Source organism: Rhinopithecus bieti, unplaced genomic scaffold, assembly GCF_001698545.2.
Source record: "Rhinopithecus bieti isolate Rb0 unplaced genomic scaffold, ASM169854v2 scaffold_54331, whole genome shotgun sequence".
NCBI lineage: Eukaryota > Metazoa > Chordata > Mammalia > Primates > Cercopithecidae > Rhinopithecus > Rhinopithecus bieti.
Genome location: NW_016821659.1, coordinates 801409 through 821786, shown reverse-complemented (window position 1 = coordinate 821786; position 20378 = coordinate 801409). Strand labels below are relative to the sequence as shown.

General features: G+C 51.7%; 1 protein-coding gene across 1 annotated transcript; it reads left to right on the top strand.

The window, feature by feature from the left end:
* Positions 1–1871: 1871 nt before the first annotated feature.
* On the top strand, positions 1872–9601 carry NEURL3 (neuralized E3 ubiquitin protein ligase 3). The gene is made up of 4 exons (XM_017860468.1): positions 1872–1998; positions 6317–6802; positions 7789–7860; positions 8806–9601. The coding sequence occupies exons 1-4, from the start codon at positions 1971–1973 to the stop codon at positions 9006–9008; spliced, it is 789 nt and encodes a 262-aa protein (XP_017715957.1). The 5' UTR covers positions 1872–1970; the 3' UTR covers positions 9009–9601.
* The last annotated feature ends 10777 nt before the right edge of the window (positions 9602–20378 follow it).

Here is a 20378-nt window from a genome sequence, read left to right as displayed (position 1 = left end):
AGGTCCCTCTGATGCAACTAAACCACCCCAGCCTGCTGGCTTTGGGTGGCCTGAGGGCCGTAGCTTGCCCGGTAACTTTCCACACAGTCTGAGGCTCAGAGTTGAATTCCCTGATAAGATGCCATACATACCTCTCACGAGAGTGTGATTTATTAACAAGGTGCACGGCTCCAGCCCTCTGGGGAACCACCCAAGGCAGCCCGCACTAAGGTGGAGCACGTACCTGGCACTAGCCATCCCTTAGCTGAGCAGTCACTGACTGTGGCCTTTATCTGGGGTCTTGGGAGGGGCTTAGCCCACAGGTTGAGGGTCAGGGCACTCACAAGGCTCCAAACCCACCAGGCCCTTGCCACCTAAAGTGGGGTCCACTTGGCCAGGTGCCGTGGCTCATGCCTGTAATCTCAGCACTTGGAGATGCCGAGATGGGAGAATTTCTTGAGGCCAGGAGTTTGAGACCAGCCTGGGCCACATAGCTAGACCTGTCTTCACAATATCAAAAATATTAGCTGGGCATGGTGGGGTGCACCTGTGGTCCCAGCTACTCAGGAGGCTGAGGTGGGAGGATCGCTTGAGCTTGGGAGTTGGAGGTTGTAGTGAGCCATGATCACACCACTGCACTCTAGCTTGAATGACAGTGAGACCTTGTCTAAAAAAAATAAAAAAAGGGCCGGGTGCGGGTGGCTCCAAGCCTGTAATCCAGCACTTTGGGAGGGCCGAGACGGTATATAGTTGCTGTACAGAGGTTCAGAGAGATCAAGACCATTCCCTGGATCTCAATTTACGGTGAAACCCTGTCTCTACTTAAAAATACAAAAAACTAGTACCGGGCGACGAGGCGGGCACCTGTAGCCCAGCTTACTGGGAGGCGGAGGGCAGTGAGAATGGCGTCAAACCCAGTGTAGTGGCGCGCGGGAGTATGGCAGATGTAGCGTGTGATCTGTGCCTACTGCACTCCCAGTCTCTGAGTGGCCTAGAGGAGGATCTCCGCCTTCAAAATATACAAAAAAAATATCAATAGAAAAAGAAACACAAAAAAAAAAAAAAAAAAAAGTTGAGTCCACATACCTCAGGTAGGGCCCCAGGCTTTCTGAGTCAATGTGCATTTTAACAAGATCCCCAGGAGATTTGAGAGTATGTTGCAATGTGAGTGAGAAGCACTAGGTTAGAGTAAGCCACCTTCCCTCCATGAGCCTCAGTTTTCCTAACCAAAATAAAAATTAAGGGGCTAGAATACCTTTGACTTGTTTTCCAGTGCTAACACATTGGGAGCTAGACCTTTGGTGTGACCGTCTGTAGGGCTATTTGCATTTTGTGGCAGTTCTGGGAAAGTGGAATTCCAGCTCTAGTAAGGCTGGAGGGACCGTCAGTTCCTCTCCTCTTCTGTCTGCTTTACCCCTCCTCTCTGTGGGAGGTGCACAATTTCGCAGGTCCTGGGATACAGCAAACGCAATTCAGTCTGCTTCAGCAACATAGATTGAGTTCCTTCTGTGTGCCAGGGTCTGCAGCAGCGAATCTCCACCCTGGCTGCACATTAGAATTATCTGGGTTGCTCCATAAACTCCCGATGCCTGGGTTCCACCTCAGGCCAGTGGAACTGGAGTCTTTGGGGGCAAGGCTGGGCATAGGTATTTATTAACATGCTTGGACCATTACGATGCACAGCCAGCTTGAGATTGGTCAGAAGTGAGAAACAAGGCTACTGTAAGACCTACCCACGCCTGTCCCCCATTCCTGCTTCCTTCTCTTAGGCCGGTCAGCTCCAGTAGGTCTGCTGCAAGTCGAGATAAATCACTGGGAAATCCCCTGGATATAGTAACACATGACAGCACCATCGAATTAATCATCAACCTTGTAACGTGATCTCTGGCCCATAAAAAGCAGACCTGCTGAATCTTTGGTAAACTGTCCACTGGACTTCTCCAGGCAGTTCCTTCTAGACCTGGGGACCTACGCCCGAGGACCTTAGACTGATGGGTGCCCAGCTCTGCTTCGAGGCCAGTGAGTAGTCCTCCTGCGAGCCCTGAGCTTGGTCTCTGGACTGGGGGTATAGGTAGAGGAGGGGTGCTCTGTGTTATTGCTGGAGTACAGATGTGGTCATTGTAAAGTTTAGGGGACTGGTGGGGTCCCAGTTCTGCCGAGTTGAGCTGTGGGCAAGTCACTTTGTCCCTGAGCCTCAGTTTCTACATCTCCAGGCTGGAGACAATGCCTGCTGGCTTACGGGGATCTTTATAAAATCAAACACACAAATCAAAAGAGTGATAGGCACAAAGGTTCTCTGCGAGCCTCACCGGAGGCCACAGGTGTCCAGTAGTGGAAGGGCCATGTGCGGGGGAGATAGAGGACCTGGTCTTTTACCACCAGTGATTGGAGTTGGGCATCTCTGGACCTGCCCTCCCAGGTAAGGAGCTGGGAGCCTGGGCTCAGGGCCCTTGGTCCCCTGGTGGGCACCACGGGTTCACAGACTGGTAGTTGGCTGTGCCAAGAGCTACTGCTGCTGTCACAGTAATGTTGTTTGGCAGGGAAATGACAGGCCTGAAAGGAGGTGGCGTGGGAGTGCAGCGGCCAGGAGCGGGGCTGGGATCCCCCACTTTCTGGCTGCAAAAACACAGATGACTAGCACAGCCTTCTCAAGCTCTGAGGGCTTCCCCCGAGGCGGGGTGAGGAGAAAAAGAGGCTGCAAAGTGCTTGTGGGTGCCTGGCACCCTGAAAGGCTTGACACCTGGAGGAGTGGTGAGGATGGAGATGCCTGGAGGCTCTCGCTGAGCAAGCAGCCGCCCCTGCCCCACTCAGCTTCCAAGACCCTGGAGAATCTAGACTCTGAGTCTACCTGTCCCGGAGTAGAGACACCCCAGAGGCCCTGCTTTGCCGGCAGGCGGTCCACCCCCTCAGCAGTGGGGACCCCGGGGCGGGTGGAGTAATTGGAGAGATCCCCCATGGGCAGGGCGCTCAGCTTCTCTGAGCTCAGGGTCCTGCCTGAAAACAGGACCCACAGAAAGAGCGGGCGCCTCTAGGTGTGAGGGTGCTTGGGCACCAGGGTGATCCTGTGCCAGCCCAGCCACTGGGGACAGGTCTGCTTGGAGAGCCACATGTGGCCTCTGCCCACCTCTGCCACTCCCCACCCTGGGAGTGAGGTGTCCCGGGCTGCCCAGGTCAAAGTGTGGGAGGACCCCTGCAGGCCTCGTGGGAGGAGGCAGGTGGAGTGGAGGTGGCCATCACACCCGTCAGGCCACCCCGACCCCGCTCCAGGCCCAGGCACAGAGCCCTGCGTGAAGTAGGAGGACACGGTCCTGCGGGCCCTTGCGGGGCTGATGGGGTGAGGGTGGGTTTCAGCCCCACTCAGCCTTGGTGGTGCACAGTGAATAGCTGACATGACCATGCAGACAGACCGAGTCTTCACAGATGAGAGGCTGTGCCCTAAGGGACCTTTTGCTGCCCTGCCAGGTCCCAGGGAGCTGCCCGAGGTAGGGGGCAGAGCTTGAGTGAGCAGCACAGAGGAGGCTGCTTAGGTGCCCTGGCTGCGGAGTGACCTGTGCAGCCACTGCATATCCTTGGCACCCACCAGCCCTGGTGACATGAGGACTTAGCTCCACACAGGGCTGCTGAAAAGGCTCCTGAGGCAGGGATCGGGGAGCTTTGCAAACTGTCAGATTATTCTTCAGGGCAAGGCCTGCTTCTCAAGGGCTCCCAGGGCCCCATGCAACCCTAAGGCCATTCCGGGGGAGTTCCCCTCCTCCCTGGACCGCCTCCAGCCAGCCAGTTCCCTACTTCATCCAGGAAGTGAATGGAGCATTGAGGTCACCTCCCGTCCTCCACCCCTCCCTGCCCCCAGAGCCAGTCCTGCAGGAGCCAGCCTCTGTCCCGGGCACCTGCCTAGAGGGTGGGGTGGAAACTCCATCCCCAACCAGGATGGGCTCATCTCTGCTGGTTCCCATCTAAGCCCATGGCGCTGAGCATGTCAGGGCTCCAGCTCCCCTGACCCCAGGGGTTCCTCTTTCCCCGTAGAGGCTGCACTGGGTGAGGCTGGGAGAACTCCTCATTGACCCTAGTTCTGCCCCTGATTGCTGTGGGCCGGGGCCAGCCACTTGCCCACTGTGTGCCTCTTAGGATGGCAGCAGGATTGGATGTGGCAGTTTGTAGAGAGGGCTCAGATGCCGGCCACCATCTCTGGCACTGCCCCTCATCCAGGGCCATTGCTCCAGGCTCTTGCCAAGCCCAGTCCAGGGCTTCTCTCTAGTTCCCACCTCAGGGATGGGCAGTGACCCAGCCAAAGGGCTGGCCTCTGCCCTCCTAGATTGTGGCTGGTTGTGCCAAGAACCCCTGCTTGCCCTGGCACCCCCAGCCCCATGCCTGGCCAGGTAGGCAGTGAACAGGACTCCAGACAGGTGTCCCGAGACGCCTGGCCTTGCTGGACATGCACCTCACTGCTGTCTGTGGGTGAGGAGGCTGGGCCCTGGAGGACAGTGATCTGCCTGGGCCAGCAGCAGGGCAGGTCTGGAATGGGGGTGTTAGCCATGGCGCAGCCGGTGTACCACTGCCCTCCATGGAGCAGCCTCAACCATGGGCACAAGGTCAGGTTCACTGATGTCAGGGTCCCCAGCTTGGCTCCAGCTCTCCATGTGTTCTGGCTCTGGGACTTCTCCTTGCCTAGGTGCAGCCTTGAGGCACGGGGAGCTGGGCAGGCCTGCTGGGATTCATGGGGAGGGATGAGTGCATTGCGGGAAGGCATGGGTGGGGCACGGGTGAGGGGTGGGTGAATGCAGATACACAGGTCTCTGTGAGAGTCCCAAGGCCACGGTGAACGCTGGTCCCTAATGCCGGGGAAAGGTCACTGCAGGTAGGCTTACCTTTGGCCTGTGGAAGTCAGGGACAGAGTCACTGTCACTGCAAAGGTGTCCTGGTGCCTGGTCAGATGGAACCTCCTGACCCTGGGCTCTGCTAGAGGGTGGAAACCTGTGTGTGGTCAGAGTGCCTGCCTTGCCAGGGGAGTGTGACCTGATCTGGGAGGGGAGTGGCCTTGCTCCTTAGGCTGGGGTCTGGCTTAAGTTCTGATTGAATTCACCTTTTATTTTCAACAGCAAACAGCCAGCCAGCCTCCCTCCCCCAGCCCAGAAAGAGCAGGGCCAGGAAGGGAGGGGCAAGTCTGGCTAAGGCAGTTCTGAGGTAGGAATCCCCACGAGATTCCTGCAGGCTGAGTGGAGAGGAAGGGCTGCCCAGTGAGGTGCTTTCCACTCCTGACCACCAGGCAGAGTCCTACGGGAAGTCCCCTGGTTTCAGAGCCCAGGCCAGAGCCAGGCTTGACCTCACCCAGGATTCTGAGGGACTAACCTGGGACTCCCTCTCCAGCCTGCACCCATACCATGTGGGGAGCAGCCAGGCCCCTTTGTCTCCCAGGACAAGGACGTCACCATTGCTGGGGGCCATGGTCTTCACAAGTGATGCAGTTCCCCGTGGGAAAACGAGAGAGACAAGCAGAGAGGGAATAGCAGACGGCCTCCTGGAGCAGACCACAGTCAACAAATCTGTCTGTCTCCACTTCCATCATTTTTAGGTGCATATAGAATAAGCAAACGTATGGGCTGGGTGCAGTGGCTCATGCCTGTAATCCTAGCGCTTTGGGAGGCAGAGGCAGGAGGATCACTTGAGGCCAGGAGTTCAAGACCAGCCTGGGGCTGGGCGCGGTGGCTCCAGCCTGTAATCCCAGCACTTTGGGAGGCCGAGACAGGTGGATCACGAGGTCAGGAGATCGAGACCATCCTGGCTAACATGGTGAAACCCCGTCTCTACTAAAAAAATACAAAAAAACTAGCCGGGCGAGGTGGCGGGCGCCTGTAGTCCCAGCTACTTGGGAGGCTGAGGCAGGAGAATGGCGTAAACTCGGGAGGCGCAGCTTGCAGTGAGCTGAGATCCGGCCACTGCACTCCAGCCCCGGCGACAGAGCAAGACTCCGTCTCAAAAAAAAAAAAAAAAAAGACCAGCCTGAGCAACACAGCAAGAACTCATCTCTGAAAACAAAATAGAACAAAACAAAACAAAACCATCTATAACAGACGTGTAGATATTTGTGCCTGACTAACCCTACTCTTTCTCTTGAATAATAATAACCACTACTAGATTGGTCGCAGGCAGAGCACAAATAGACATCAGTTCCTACAGTTTTCACAACATCTCTGCAGGAACCGAGAGAGACGGAAATTGTCCCTAGGGAAAGGTCAAGGTGGCTCTCAGGTGTCAGGGACTCTGGGATACTGGGGGCAGTCTGGGGAGCTGGTGGGTCTAGACCCGGCTAGCACTGACACTCTTCGTCCTCAACCCACAGACGCCAAGGCGCCCCGAGAGGCACTTCGCTTCCATGCTGAGACCAAGGGCGCACAGGTGCGTCTGGACACGCGTGGCTGCACCGCGCACAGGCAAGCCACGTTCCACGACGGCATCGTGTTCAGCCAGCGGCCCGTGCGCCTGGGCGAGCGCGTGGCGCTGCGCCTTCTGCGGGAGGAGAGCGGCTGGTGCGGCGGCCTGCGCGTGGGCTTCACGCGCCTGGACCCCGCGTGCGTGTCCGTGCCCAGCCTGCCGCCCTTCGTGTGCCCCGACCTGGAGGAGCAGAGCCCGACGTGGGCGGCCATACTGCCTGAGGGCTGCGCGCTCGTGGGGGACGTGGTCCGCTTCTGGGTGGACCGCCGCGGCCGCCTCTTCGCCAAGGTCAACGCAGGCTGCCGGCTCCTACTGCGTGAGGGTGTGCCCGTGGGCGCCCCGCTCTGGGCCGTGATGGACGTGTACGGGACCACCAAGGCCATCGAGCTGCTGGGTGAGGCGACCGTGGGGACCCCGCAGGGGAGGTGGGGCGACGGGGGCTCCAGTGGCACCCCACACCGATCCAGAGCCACAGGAAGAGCGTTCACATTCAGTTATTCCCTCAGGCCCTGCCCAGTGTTAGCTGTGAAGATGGGCACTGGAGACACCAGATAGACAAGGCCCAGTGGTAGGGAGGGCAGTCTTGTCCCTAAAGAATGACAAGCAGATAGGACCAGCATTCCCGCCATCTGTTAACCAAAACACCTATTAGAGTGCCCACCTCCTTTTACAAAGGAGGAAACATTTGGGCTGGGCTTTGCAGCCTAAATAGGAGTTCACTAGAGACAAAGGTGGCAAGCAAAGGGAACACACAGGTGAGACTAGAGGTGTGCATGGAGAGTGCCCGTAGGGAGAAAGCTGAGCCTCTCAGTGGGTGGGGAAAGGAGAGCCATCCCTCTAGCCACCCCAGAAGAAAGTGGATTTCAGGGGAGCATGGAGAGGCAGTAATACCCATAACAAGAAACGTTGGCATTCCTGGGCTGGGTGGTGGTCCACTCCCCACCTCACACCAGCAAATTTGTTAAAACCATTTGTCACAGCTGCCAGCGCCTCACACCTGAAGCGCGTGATTTGCTGGATCTGGGGTGGAGCCCTGAACCTGTGTTTGTCCAGGCTCTTGGGAGAGGTTGATGCCCATCTGGGTTGGGAATGTGGCTAGGCGAAGGGTCTCCACTCGGGTAGTGGCTGGAGGGCAAAGAAGAGGGGCCTGAAGGAAGGTGGCTCAGGAGGAAGGATCTCCAGCCCCAAGGATTCTCGGATTCTCAGCTGGGTTAAGCTGGGGAAGGGATGGCCAGGACAGGGTCTTCAACTTCGGGGATGGGGGTTCAGCATTGTAACCCGGGAAAGAAAGGAGACTGGACACTTTGCTGCAGGGCCAGGAGCGGGAATGGGGGCACCTGGGCTTGCCGTCCTGGACCTGAGTTTCTCTCTCTCCCTCAGATCCCACAGCCAGCCAGCTCCCAACAGCCATGCCGTGGAACCTCAGCAACAAGGCTGGGCCTGAGCCCAAAGGTGAGTGCCTTCCCAAGCAGCAGGGACTCCCCAGGAATCCAGCACCTGGGAGTGGAGGGAGAAGCCCCATGTCCTGGTTGTTCATTCAAGTCTCTCTCAGGCTTTGGGCCAAAAGATTTGGCTCTGCCTACTGGAAACCTAAAAGCAACCTGGCGTCTCCGCCTTTGAGAGCGTTGGCCTACTCTGTGAGCTGTAAGAGCACTTTTATGAACAGACAGTGTTATTCTTGCTTTAAAAAGTCATCCACATTCATTGTAAATGCTTTGCCGATGGAAATAAAGATGAAAGGATAGGTGGGGTGCAGTGGCTCACACCTGTAATCCCTATACTTTGGGAGGCTGAGGCAGGAGGATCGCTTGAGCCCAGGAGCTTGAGACCAGCCTGGGCAACATGGCGAAACCCTGTCTCTACAAAAAGTACAAAACTTAGCTGAATGTGATGGGGCATGCCTGTGGTCCCAGCTACTCGGGAGGCTGAGGTGGAAGGATCGCTTGAGCCCAGCTGACTGAGGCTGCAGCGAGCTGTGATCACACCACTGCACTCCAGCCTGGGTGACAGAGTGAGACTGTCTCTAAAAAGTAAAAAAGATTAAAGGATAAAGAGGAAAGTTAAAAAAAAAATCACCCATGACCTCTTGGGGGGTGGATTTTCTCCCAGTATTTTCGGTCACCGATATAGACATGTGTATATACAGGGACTACTCTGTGCTTTGTTTTCCATCTCTAAATTGGAAATTGATTATATATGTATATGTGTGTGTGTACATATATATATATTTTTTTCTTCCCCTTTTTTTCACTTGATCACACTGTACGCATTTCCTCATGAGGTAACATTCTTCAAAATACAGCTACATGTTTCTCTGTCATTCTCTGTGGTCACATTGTGAGTGGGTTGCCCGCCCCTTTCCCCGTGCGCCCTGACCTGTGTTGTTCTCTCTTCCAGCCACACCAGGAGAGGAGTGTGCCATCTGCTTCTATCACGCTGCCAACACCTGCCTTGTACCCTGCAGCCACACATACTTCTGCAGATGCTGCGCCTGGCGGGTCTTCAGGGATACGGCCAAGTGTCCTGTGTGCCGCCGGCAGATCGAGGCGGTAGCCCCCGCGCAGGGCCCTCCTGCTCTGAGGACTGAGGAAGGTTCATGAGAGGAGGCTTCCCAGTATGAGTGGCAGCCCAGGCCTAGATCTGAGTCCGGTCCCTGCAGAGGAAGGAGGCGCAGCCCTACCTTCTTTCTGGGGAAGAGTCAGAAGGGCTGATTAGCAAGAGGTGCGGCAGAGAGAGGAAGGCAGGGAGGTGCTGTCTGCTCCCTCCACCTGTTTCACAACAGGAAAGCAAGGAAAAACCCCTTTCTGTCCATGCCAGAACTATCCTTCTGATGGGGTGCTTTGTTTAGAGACAGGGTGGCCCAATCCCGTGTTTTATAGCTGAAGGAGTTCAGGTATCTGTCGTGTCTGGTGAAGCCCTGTATCTCCTGGGTGTTGAAGAACCTGGACTCGAAGCAGGAGGTATCTACATGGAATGCGTCAAGTTCAACGTGGAAGCTGGGTTGCCTCCCACAAGTCCCCAGTAGAGTGGATCTGTAGTTACCTGCCCTGCCTCCCTTTGAGGGTGGGCGCGAGGTCCCAGCGAGACCAGGCATCTGAAGATGATTTATAACGTGAACATGTATTGTTGTCACTGTGGTAATTTCCTTGCCAGTTTCTGAGATATCAAAATAAAGTTTGTGTTTCCTGAATGATTTTGTAGTGCCTGTATCCTCTTGCTTGCAGTCTGGGAGTGGAGCAGGAGCTGTGGGCTGCTCAGGATGATGCAGCATTTGGGGACATGCCATTCTGTCTTCCCCACAACCTGGGCTTGTAGGTGGCCTGGGTGGGCCTCTGGGCACTCGGGCCCATGGACTGAGCACATGAAGGGGGTAATCTTACAATTCTAGTCCTCAAGTCCCAACCAGACTTTTTGCCCTTGCCACCCTTGATTTTGGGGCACTGCCTTGAGGCTCTGGCCCCTGACTGCAGGCAGGAGTTGGCCTGGGAGCCCACCTCAGCAGGTGTCTGGCAGGGGCAAGCTGTGCCTGTGACTTTACTGTTGTTCCCTGCTGTGTGGCTGCTGGGGAGGCCACTCCTGGGGGAGAGGGCTACATGAAGGGAATCCAAACCTGTTGTGCCCAAAATGGAAAGTATAGGCACCTCCACACACTGTCTTTCTGCGAACCGCATAGCCAAACAGAGGGTCAGGATGCTGGATTTGATGACACCTGAGTACCTTTCACTCTGGAGTGGGATCCCCTCACTGCCACCCACCAGTGCTCTGACCTGGGGCATGTGAGTTGACCTCCATGAGCCTCAGTTTCATCATCTGTAAAATGGAAATAGGATAATTTTCTTGTTAGTAAGTTGTGAGGAGCATGAACATGCAACTTCTAACTGAGAAGAAGGACTCAAAAATGGCAGCTCCCTTTCCCTGGAAAAGGCATCTCCCAGGGGAAAGTCCCAAGAGTGCACTGGAATGGTTGTCAGGGGCCCTGTGTGAGTCCCAGTAGCCCACTGACTTTTACCAAGGGCCTCCAGTCACCCCAATACTTTGGAATGATTTCTATGGATCTTAAAGCAAGTATTTTCATGCTTTTAAGTGTCGTATTTTTCCCCTCTATGCCCAGATAGCTTCAGGGTGAAGGCAGTACTTTAATTCTAATTCCAGTGAACACTACCTTATTAGGTAACATCTAGAAAGCCTGATTTTTAGAAAAGATCTCTTACCAGAGGTAGACCTTCTGGAATGGTGGAGTAAGGACCTCTGTAAACCCATTCTTCCACAAAACAGTAAAACACTGGCAAAATTACCAAAATCAACTTTTTCAGAACTCTAGAAATTAACCAGAGGCTAACAATCATCTGAAGGATGCTTATCCGAGATAAACGACTACACTTTGCTAAGAACAGTGGGGGTGTGTGGTGTTAACTCCTCCCACCCCTCTGCCTCTAGCTCCACAGTAGTCTTGAAAACCAGCAGCCTTGAAGCCACTCAGGGTGGATGGACAGACTCAGCTGGGAGCTCCTCGGGAAGCTCCATCCTTAGACTATCGTCACTGTCTGACCTACATCTTCGTTCTCTGGAGAAGTTTCGTTCACAGGGCGTTGTCATTCTTTAACCCTACTTGGGGCCCTCTCCATGGGAAACCCCTATCCCTGGGACATTCGCCAAACATAATCAGCTTCAATTGTTTAACATGACAGCTGCCTAAGTCTGTGATACTAGTCCTGGGAGCAGGAACAGCTGAAGAAGAGATGCCTTTTGAGCTGGTCCTACAGGGAAAGTTTGGAAGCAGAGGGGAATGGATGTGGGTCTTCCAGATAGCAGGCGCCCCACATGCAGAGATGGCAAAGGCAGGTGTGCTGGGGGATCTCCGGGGAGGTCAGACTGGTCCAAGCAAAAGGAGAGGGGAGAGGCGAGGGGAAGCGAGGTGGGCCTGCCCCAGGAGCACTCTGTGGGCCGGGTGGGTGGCGGTGCCCGGGTCCTGGGGCTGCAGAAGGGTGAGCCAGCAACGCGCGGTGCCCGTAAGGCTGGGAGAGAGGCGGGCTGCAGCTAAGTTTCGCTTTCCTAGAAGCCTGAGACTCACGGGTTCCCTTGACGCGAGGTCACTGGAGTAAAACAGTGGAGGAAGTGTGTAATGCATCATTAGCACAAGGGCAGAATACGCGCAGTAAAAGGAAAGTGAAACTGCAACCAGGGATCTTCAGCGCTGTAAGCGGAGGCCTGCCCGGGCTGGCTCCAGGCACCTGCCCCGGCGCCTTCCTGGAGATGCAGGAAAATTCCCTCGTCCAGACTTTCATTCACATCAGGCTTCCTGTTAGAGCAGCTGGAGGGGGAGGGGGAGACCGGGTCCACCACGTCACCTGCCCCCGGCCCCCAGCGCACACAGGGCCCCGGCGTGCTGTGCTCAGGAGGCCTCGCCGGCGTCACTCCCTGATGGCACTGCGCTCGCAGCCCCCACCCCTGCGCCTGCACTGCACGCCCTGATCCTGTCTGCTGATGGACTGTTGAAGAAATTCCACTTGGAAGACGTCTACAGCGGGGACTGCGGGTCCCCCGTGTCGGGGATGACTTCTAAGCCTGGAGGCAGAGGGAAGAGAACCGCGCACGGTCCCTTCCTCCATCCGACCTGCACAGGGGATTACCTTCTGCTGCCAGCTGCCCTGCTCCCCAGTCCCTTCCTTTGAACGAATGGGTGGCAGGGTCCCCACATGAATCTGGAGCTGGTGCCTCTGGTTTTCTGGCACAGCCAGCCTGTTTCTCTCAGATCTGCGTGAAGTGGGAGGGGCACAGCCGGGGGCGACATTCTCATTTTATAGCCAGGAAGCAGGCGCAGAGGATTTGTGAGACTTGCCTGCAGCCGCACAGCAGCCCATGGTATGGTTGGGACCAGATCTGGAATCGCTGAATCCCAACCAAGACTCCCTTCTGCCTCAAGCAGAGCCATTTATGGCTTGACACGGAGGCAGATCACCTGAATGGTCCCCATTCCCCACAAAGTTCCCAACAAAAAAAGGACCAACTTGAACCCAAACAGCAGTTGAGATGGAGACTGACCACGAGAGGAGGGCAATTCCTAATCCCCGTTTCTGGCCCTAAACATCTTCCTGATTTTCTGTTCAAGACCGCTCCTGACTCCCCCAAATGCCCTTGGATTCCGCTGACTTAAAGGATCAAATACATTTTGGCTCCTTCCCTGTTTCCCCCCAGGAGCATGTGCAGTCCTGGGGCTGACAGGGACTTGGAAGGAGGAGCCCAAGGATCTTATTCCATTTTTTTTTTTTTCTTTTTTGCTGTTAGAGCACCACAGACTGGGCAATTTATAAAGAAAAGGGTTTCTTTGGTTCACAGCTCTGTGAAGTCCAAGGGCATGGCACTGGCATCTAGCCAGGGCCTTCATATTGAGTTATCCCAAGGTGGAAGGCAGAGGGTAGGAGGGAAGGTGGGGACTGAACTTCACCCTTTTATCAGGAACCCACTCCCTCAGTGGCTAGCCCACTCCTGCAATAATAATAGTATTTCACTCATGAGGGCAGAGCCTTCATGGCCTAATCACTCACCTCTTAAGGTCTTCACAATGGTAATAAAATTTCAACACGAATTTTGGAGGGGACATTCAACCATAGCACTAAGTATTATATTGGAGGAATTATACTGGAGGAAACAGACTGCCCATCCTTTCCCTAAATGGAGACTAAGATGATATGACCATTGGCTAAAACGGGGGGAGGCACGCCCTTGGGTTACCCTAAGGTAGGACCCTTTTAAAATATTTGTGAGGACGGAGGGTCCCATAGCTGTGCAGCCAATGTGTGTTCTCCCAGCCACAAGGAGATGTCAGGAAGTGTGTATCCTCTTAGGGGGATGGGCTGGGGGCTGGCCTCTCAGAGGCCTGAAGCTGGCTTTTTCACCCCCAGTGAATGTATGAGGCCCAGAAATTCGATTCTGTCAGCACGCAGTAAGAGCAGCTGTCACCCCTACTTCTTGGGGTAAAGCTGAGAGAAGTGCGTGCGAAGTAGCCCACACGCCCATGGCAGCTGTAGAAAGGCCCGGCTCAGACTCCTGCTGTGAGGAGCGCAGTTGACAGACCCAGCCTGTCACGAGCTTCCCTCCGCCTCATCCTTCCTGACGCCATGCTTCCCAGAGCTGCTTCCAGTCTTTGACGCGGGAGCACCAGGCAGAAGTAGCAAGTATGGGGCGGCGGTATCTGGGCATCCCCTTTCCTGGGGGATGTGGGATGCCCGTTATGGTGACATTGTCTAGAGGACTCCTTATCAGCCTGGCCCAACAATTCCCAGAATAGCGCCGCAGCCTTAGACTCTTCCTGTCCACACTCTTTCCTTCCCCCTCCTTTCCCAGGCATCTGAGTGCCGCATTCGCCAGCTCACCCCCCTGTACCCTTCACAGGCATTTCCCCCGGTCAATGTCTCATATGTCCAATTTTGTCTTGGTATCTGCTTCTGGGAAGACCCAACTTCTACAGTGTCCAGCGAGAGAATGGATGAACTGCCGTGTGGCCACACAGTGAATGAGCTAGAGCTATGCGTGTCACGTAGACGAATCTCAAAAATACCACGTGAACTGGAAAAACCACATCGCAGAAGGGTGCTTCAGATAGATCCCTGCTCCCAGCCCACTGGCTGCTCTGAGCACTTTACGCTTAGTTATGCATTTGATGCTCACACCAACGCTCAGCGTCATCCCCACTTTGCAGATGAAAATATTGAGGTGAATCACCCCACTGTGCCTTGATTTCCTCATCTGTAAGATGGGGATGACAATAATGCCGCCTTCATCAGATGATACTGAGAGCATTAAACAAGTGCAAAACGTGGAGTGTCACTCCTGCTGTATCGCTAGCTTCTTTCACGGCCGTTATTTGTATTTCCTGATTGATTCTATTTTCCTGTCTGGAAGGCCACATCTTCCTTAGATATTTAATTGCTGCTGTTGTAGTGTCTGTGTCTTGCTCATGGTTTTCTCTGGCTTTAAGGTCCTTCATACCAATAAAAGCTGGGAAAGGGTCATGGGAGGAGATGGAGTGTCCGGGAGGGGCATGACCTGGTCATGAATTCTTCAGCTGAATGACATCAGAGGCACCAGGCCTCGCAGTGGCCAGGTGGGCTTGTTCGTGTGCTTTCTGGGTGGGGAAAGAAGGGGCTGCCCAGGGCCAGGAAGCAAGGCTGCCAGGTGGGCTGAGGCCACCTGTGCCTGTCCCTGAGGCTGGTAGCCAACAGGAAGGAAGAAATGGCAATACAGCACCTAACCATATGCTGGACCCTGTCCATTCGAGCTCTGGTTTCATCCGCACAACTGTCCCCTTTTCTGGTGGAAAACTGAGGTTACTGGAAGAGGAGGAGCCACCACGGAACTCAGGTCCATCTGGCTCTAGGTGAAAAGCTTTTTTTCTTTGAGACTGAACCTCGTTCTGTTGCCCAGGCTGGAGTGCAGTGGTGTGATCTCGGCTCACTGCAACCTTTTGGGTTCAAGCAATTCTCCTGCCTCAGCCTCCCGAGTAGCTGGAATTACAGGCATGCACCATCATGCCCAGCTAATTTTTGTATCTTTTATAGAGTCAGAGTTTCACCATGTTAACCAGGCTGGTTTCAAACTCCTGACCTCAAGTGATCCACCCACCTCGGCCTCCTGAAGTGCTGAGATTACAGGTGTGAGCCACGGCACCTGGCCTAGAGATGGGGTTTCACCATGTTGGCCAGGCTGGTCTCGAACTCCTGGCCTCTCATCTTGGCCTCCCAAAGTGCTGGGATCACAGGTGGAAGCCAGTGGGCCCAGCCCTCCAGATGAAATTTTGATTCCTGCCCGGTGACTAGAAACCAGCCCATCTGTCTTTGGGGCACTCCCTGAGGACATTGACGACAGTCCTTCTTGATCAAATCCACCGCACTGACTGGAAGGACCAAGAAGAAGGCTATCTTCTGGAAATCAGCAGGGCCACTTCCACAAGGCTTCCTGGGTCTGTTTGTTCACTCTGGAATAGCAGAAATTTAGCATGTTACTTTAGAGCAAAAATGTAATTTGCTTTATGTCCTTATCTCTAGGAATTCCAGAGCCAAACTTACCCGAGTTCTGATAAAATATAAACAAAGCCCAGGTGGAACCTCAGCATGGAGACAGGTGAGACGCTTTCTCCTGAGAGACCACACACATCTGTATTGGGTGCCATTTCACTGAAAACACTTGCGAGGAGGGAGAGTCCCATCCCTATGAAACAAGTGGGTGTTCCTCAGGTAACCTCTGTTTTTATGCCACGTCTACTTTGAAGCAGGATTCATCACTTTTTCTCATTCTTCCAGAAGAAAATCTGTTCCCCAGGGCGTCGGTGAGAGGAGCACATGTTCCCCAGGGCGTCGGTGAGAGGAGCACATGTGATTGGAGAGGCCGGTGCCTGTGGAGTGCTCTGCACGCCCTCCACTTCGCCCCACGGCGCTGCCATGTCCCTCTGCTTGGCTGTGCCGCCCTCTAGGGGATCTATTCCTTCCCTTTCCCCCTGGCATCCATCACCTTTGCTGGCTCCAGGCTGCGGCACCATGGTTTTCTCTCCACTAACCTCAATATCCCTTCTTTCTCGTGCGCGGTTTTGTCACCACATCCATCTCCCTACCAAACAAACAAGGATGTCCGGTTACCTAGAGCAACACTTTCATGAGCAGCAGTGGTCATCTCAATACATGCACAAAACATGCTTCACAAATTTCAATATGCGTTCATAATTTTTTATTTTTATTTTTTTGAGACAGAATCTCGCTCTGTCGCCCAGGCTGGAGTGCAGTGGCATGATCTCAGCTCACTGCAACCTCCGCTTCCTAGGTTCAAGAGATTCTCCTGCCTCAGCCTCCCAAGTAGCTGGGATTACAGGCACACGCCACCAAGCCTGGCTAATTTTTGTATTTTTAGTAGAGACAGGGTTTCACCATGTTGGCCACTCTAATCTCGAACTCCTGACCTCAAGTGATCTGCCTGCCTCAGCCTCCCAAAGTGCTAGGATTACAGGCATGACCCACCGCGCCTGGTCGCGTTCATAATTAAAAAAAAAAACTCTCAGAATATTAGAAAGAGAAATTTCAATTGGATAACGATATCTCTGAAAAAAATCTATAACTAACATCACAGTGAATAAAGATTAAAAGATCACTTCCATTCAACATTGTAGTGGGAGAGTCCTAACTTATGCAAGAAGGCCCCCCCCAGAAAAGAAAAAGAGAAAAAGAAAAAAGAAAGAAAACAAAGGAAAAGCAGAGATACTGGAAAGAAATAACAAAATTGTCTTTTTTCCTCAGAAAACCTGATTATGTATAAAATCCTAAGGAATCTACGAGAAAAGCTCTTAAAACTAATATGGGAATTCGGCAAAGTCACAAGATACAAGTTCAATTAAAAAAATTGGTTGTAATAAAAATCATTTGTATTTATATACACTAGCAGTGAACTATCTGAAAATGATATTAAAAATAATTCAATTTATAATAGCATCAAAAGAATAAAATATTTAGGAATAAATTTAACAAAAAAAGTGCAATAATTGTACTCTAAAAACTACCCAAAAAATCACTGAAATAAATTAAAGAAAAGCTAAATAAGTAGAGAGACATCTGTGTTTATGAATTGGAAAACCTAATATTTTTTTTTTTTTTTGAGACGGAGTCTCGCTGTGTCGCCCAGGCTGGAGTGCAGTGGCGCGATCTCGGCTCACTGCAAGCTCTGCCTCCCGGGTTCATGCCATTCTCCTGCCTCAGCCTCCCCAGTAGCTGGGACTACAGGCGCCCGCCACCACGCCCGGCTAGTTTTTTGTATTTTTGGTAGAGACAGGGTTTCACCATGTTAGCCAGGAGGGTCTCGATCTCCTGACCTCGTGATCCGCCCGCCTCGGCCTCCCAAAGTGCTGGGATTACAGGCTTGAGCCACTGCGCCCGGCCTGGAAAACCTAATATTGCTATGATGGCAATATTCCCCAAAATTGATCTACAGATTCATCAAATTTCCCACCTGTCTATTTTGCAGAAATCAAGAAGTGGATTCTAAAATTCAAATAGAAATTCAAGTGAACCAAAATAGCTGAAATAATCTTGAGAAGAAAAAACCAAGTTACAGTACTCACACTTCTTGATTTCAAAACTTATTTTAAAGCTACAGTAATCAAAACTGAGTAGTAATGGCACAAGGATAGTCATATTGTTTGATGGAATAAAATTGAGAATCCAGAAACAAGCTGTTACATTTATGATCAATTGATTTTTGACAAGGCTGCCAAAACAATTCAAGAGAGAAAAGAATGGTTTCTTCAAGTGGTGCTGGGACAACTGGATAGCCATATACAAAAGAATGAAGTCGGAGCCCTACATATGCAAAAACATACAAAAATTAACTCAAAATAAATCAAAGACTTCAATGTAAGAGCTAAAACTATGAAACTCTTAGAAAAGCATGGGGTAAATATTCATGACTTGGATTAGGGAATGGTTTCTTAGATATTACACAAAATTAGCTGGGTGTGGTGGCCCGTGCCTGTAGTCCCAGCTACTTGGGAGGCTGAGGCAGGAGAACGGTTTGAACCCAGGAAGCGGAGGTTGCAGTGAGCCTGAGATCGCACCACTGCACTCTAGCCTGGGGCGACAGAGTGAGACCTTGTCTCAGGATTAAAAAAAAAATATATATATATATATATATGTGTGTGTGTGTGTGTGTGTGTGTGTGTGTGTATATGACAACAAAAGCACAAACAACAGAAAAAAAAAAAGACAAGATAAACTGGATTCCATCAAAATTAAACATTTTTGTTTACCAAAAGACACTACCCATATAGTAAAGAGATAAACTCACAAAATGAGGGAAAATATTTGCAAATTATATATCTAATAAGGGTCTAGTGTCAATAATATATTAAGAACTCCTACAACTCAATTTTAAAAAAAAGCAAACAGCCCAGTTTTAAAATGGGCAAAGGAAGCTCGTCTTGATGGTGTGTCCCTGCAGTCCTAGCTACTCACAAGACTGTGGGGGACGATTGCTTGAGCTCAGGAGTTCTAGGCCACGGTGAGCTATGATGACATTACTGTACACCAGCCTGGGTGACAGAGCGGCTGACAGAGCGAGACTCCGTCTCAAAAAAAAAAAAAAATGGGTGCAGGGCGTGGTGGCTCACGCCTGTAATCCCAGCGCTTTGGGAGGCCGAGGTGGGCAGATCACCTGAGGTCAGGAGTTCGAGACCAGCCTGGCCAACATGGTGAAACTCTGTCTCTACTAAAAATACAAAAATTAGCTGAGCATGGTGGCGGGCTCCTGTAATCCCAGCTACTTGGGAGGCTGAGACAGGAGAATCACTTGAATCCGGGAGGCGGAGGTTGCATTGAGCCGAGATTGCGCCACTACACTCCAGCCTGGGCAACAAAGAGTGAAACTCCATCTCAAAAAAAAAAAAAAAAAAAGGATTGCCTATTTAATAAATGGTGCTGGGAAAACTGGCTAGCCATATACAGAAAACAGAAACTAGACTCCTTCCTTACACGTTATACAAGATTGTATACNAGTGCTGGGATTACAGGCTTGAGCCACCGCGCCCAGCCTACAATCTTTCTTATACTCCTTCCTTACACCTTATATAAGATTGTATACACCTTATACAAAAATTAACTCAAGATGGATTACAAACTTAAATGTAAAACCTAAAACCATAAAAACCCTAGAAGAAAACCTAGGCCATGATATACAGGACATAGTCATGGGCAAAGATGACGTGAATAAAACACCAAAAGCAACTGCAACAAAAGCCAAAATTGACAAATGGGATCTAATTAAACTAAAGAGCTTCCGCTCAGCAAGAGAAACTATCATCAGAGTGAACAGGCAACTTATAGAATGGGAGAAAATTTTTGCAATCTTTCCATCTGACAAAGGTGTAATAACCAGAATCTACAAGGCGCTTAAACAAATTTACAAGAAAAAAACAAACAACCCTATCAAAAAGTAGACGAAGTATATGAACAGACACTTCTCAAAAGAAGACATTTATGCGACCAACAAACGTATGAAAAAAGCTCATCGTCACTGGTCATCAGAGAAATGCAAATCAAAACCACAATGAGATACCATCTCACACCAGTTAGAATGGCAGTTATTAAGTCTGGAAACAACAGATGCTGGCAAGGATGCAGAGAAATAGGAACACTTTTACATTGTTGATGGGAGTGTAAATTAGTTCAACCATTGTGGAAGACAGTGTGGCGATTCCTCGAGGATCCAGAACCAGAAATACTATTTGACCCAGCAATCCCACTACTGGATATATACCCAGATGGTGGCAGATGGTGAAGATGCCACCAGATGGTGGCAGATGGTGAAGATGCCACCAGATGGTGGCAGATGGTGAAGATGGTGACAAAGGATTAGAAATACTCAAAGGATTAGAAATCATTCTACTATAAAGACACATGCACACATATGTTTATTGCAGCACTATTTACAATAGCAAAGGCTTGGAACTAACCCAAATGTCCATCAATAATAGATAGACTGGATAAAGAAAATGTGGCACATACACACCATGGAATACTATGCAGCCATAAAAAAGAATGAGTTCATGTCCTTTGCAGGGACATGGATGAAGCTGGAAACCGTCATCCTCAGCAAACTAACACAGCAACAGAAAACCAAACACTGCATATTCTCACTCATAAGTGGGAGTTGAACAATGAGAGCACATGGACACAGGGAGGGGAACACCACTCACCGGGGCCTGTTGTGGGGTGGTGGACATGGGTAGGGAGAGCATTAGGACAAATACCTAATGCATGCGGGGCTTAAAATCTAGATAATGGGTTGATAGGTGCAGTAAACTACCATGGCACATGTATGCCTATGTAACAAACCTGCATGTTCAGCACATATATCCCAGAACAAGAAGAAGAAGAAGAAGAAGAAGAAGAAGAAGAAGAAGAAGAAGAGGAGGAGGAGGAGGAGGAGGAGGAGGA

Excerpts from the sequence above, each read along its gene's own strand:
- NEURL3 (XM_017860468.1), top strand. The coding sequence starts at position 1,971 with ATGGGTGCCCAGCTCTGCTTCGAGGCCA. Across the intron at positions 1,999-6,316 it reads CCAGCTCTGCTTCGAGGCCA|ACGCCAAGGCGCCCCGAGAG; the intron begins GTGAGTAGTCCT and ends CTCAACCCACAG. Across the intron at positions 6,803-7,788 it reads CAAGGCCATCGAGCTGCTGG|ATCCCACAGCCAGCCAGCTC; the intron begins GTGAGGCGACCG and ends TCTCTCCCTCAG.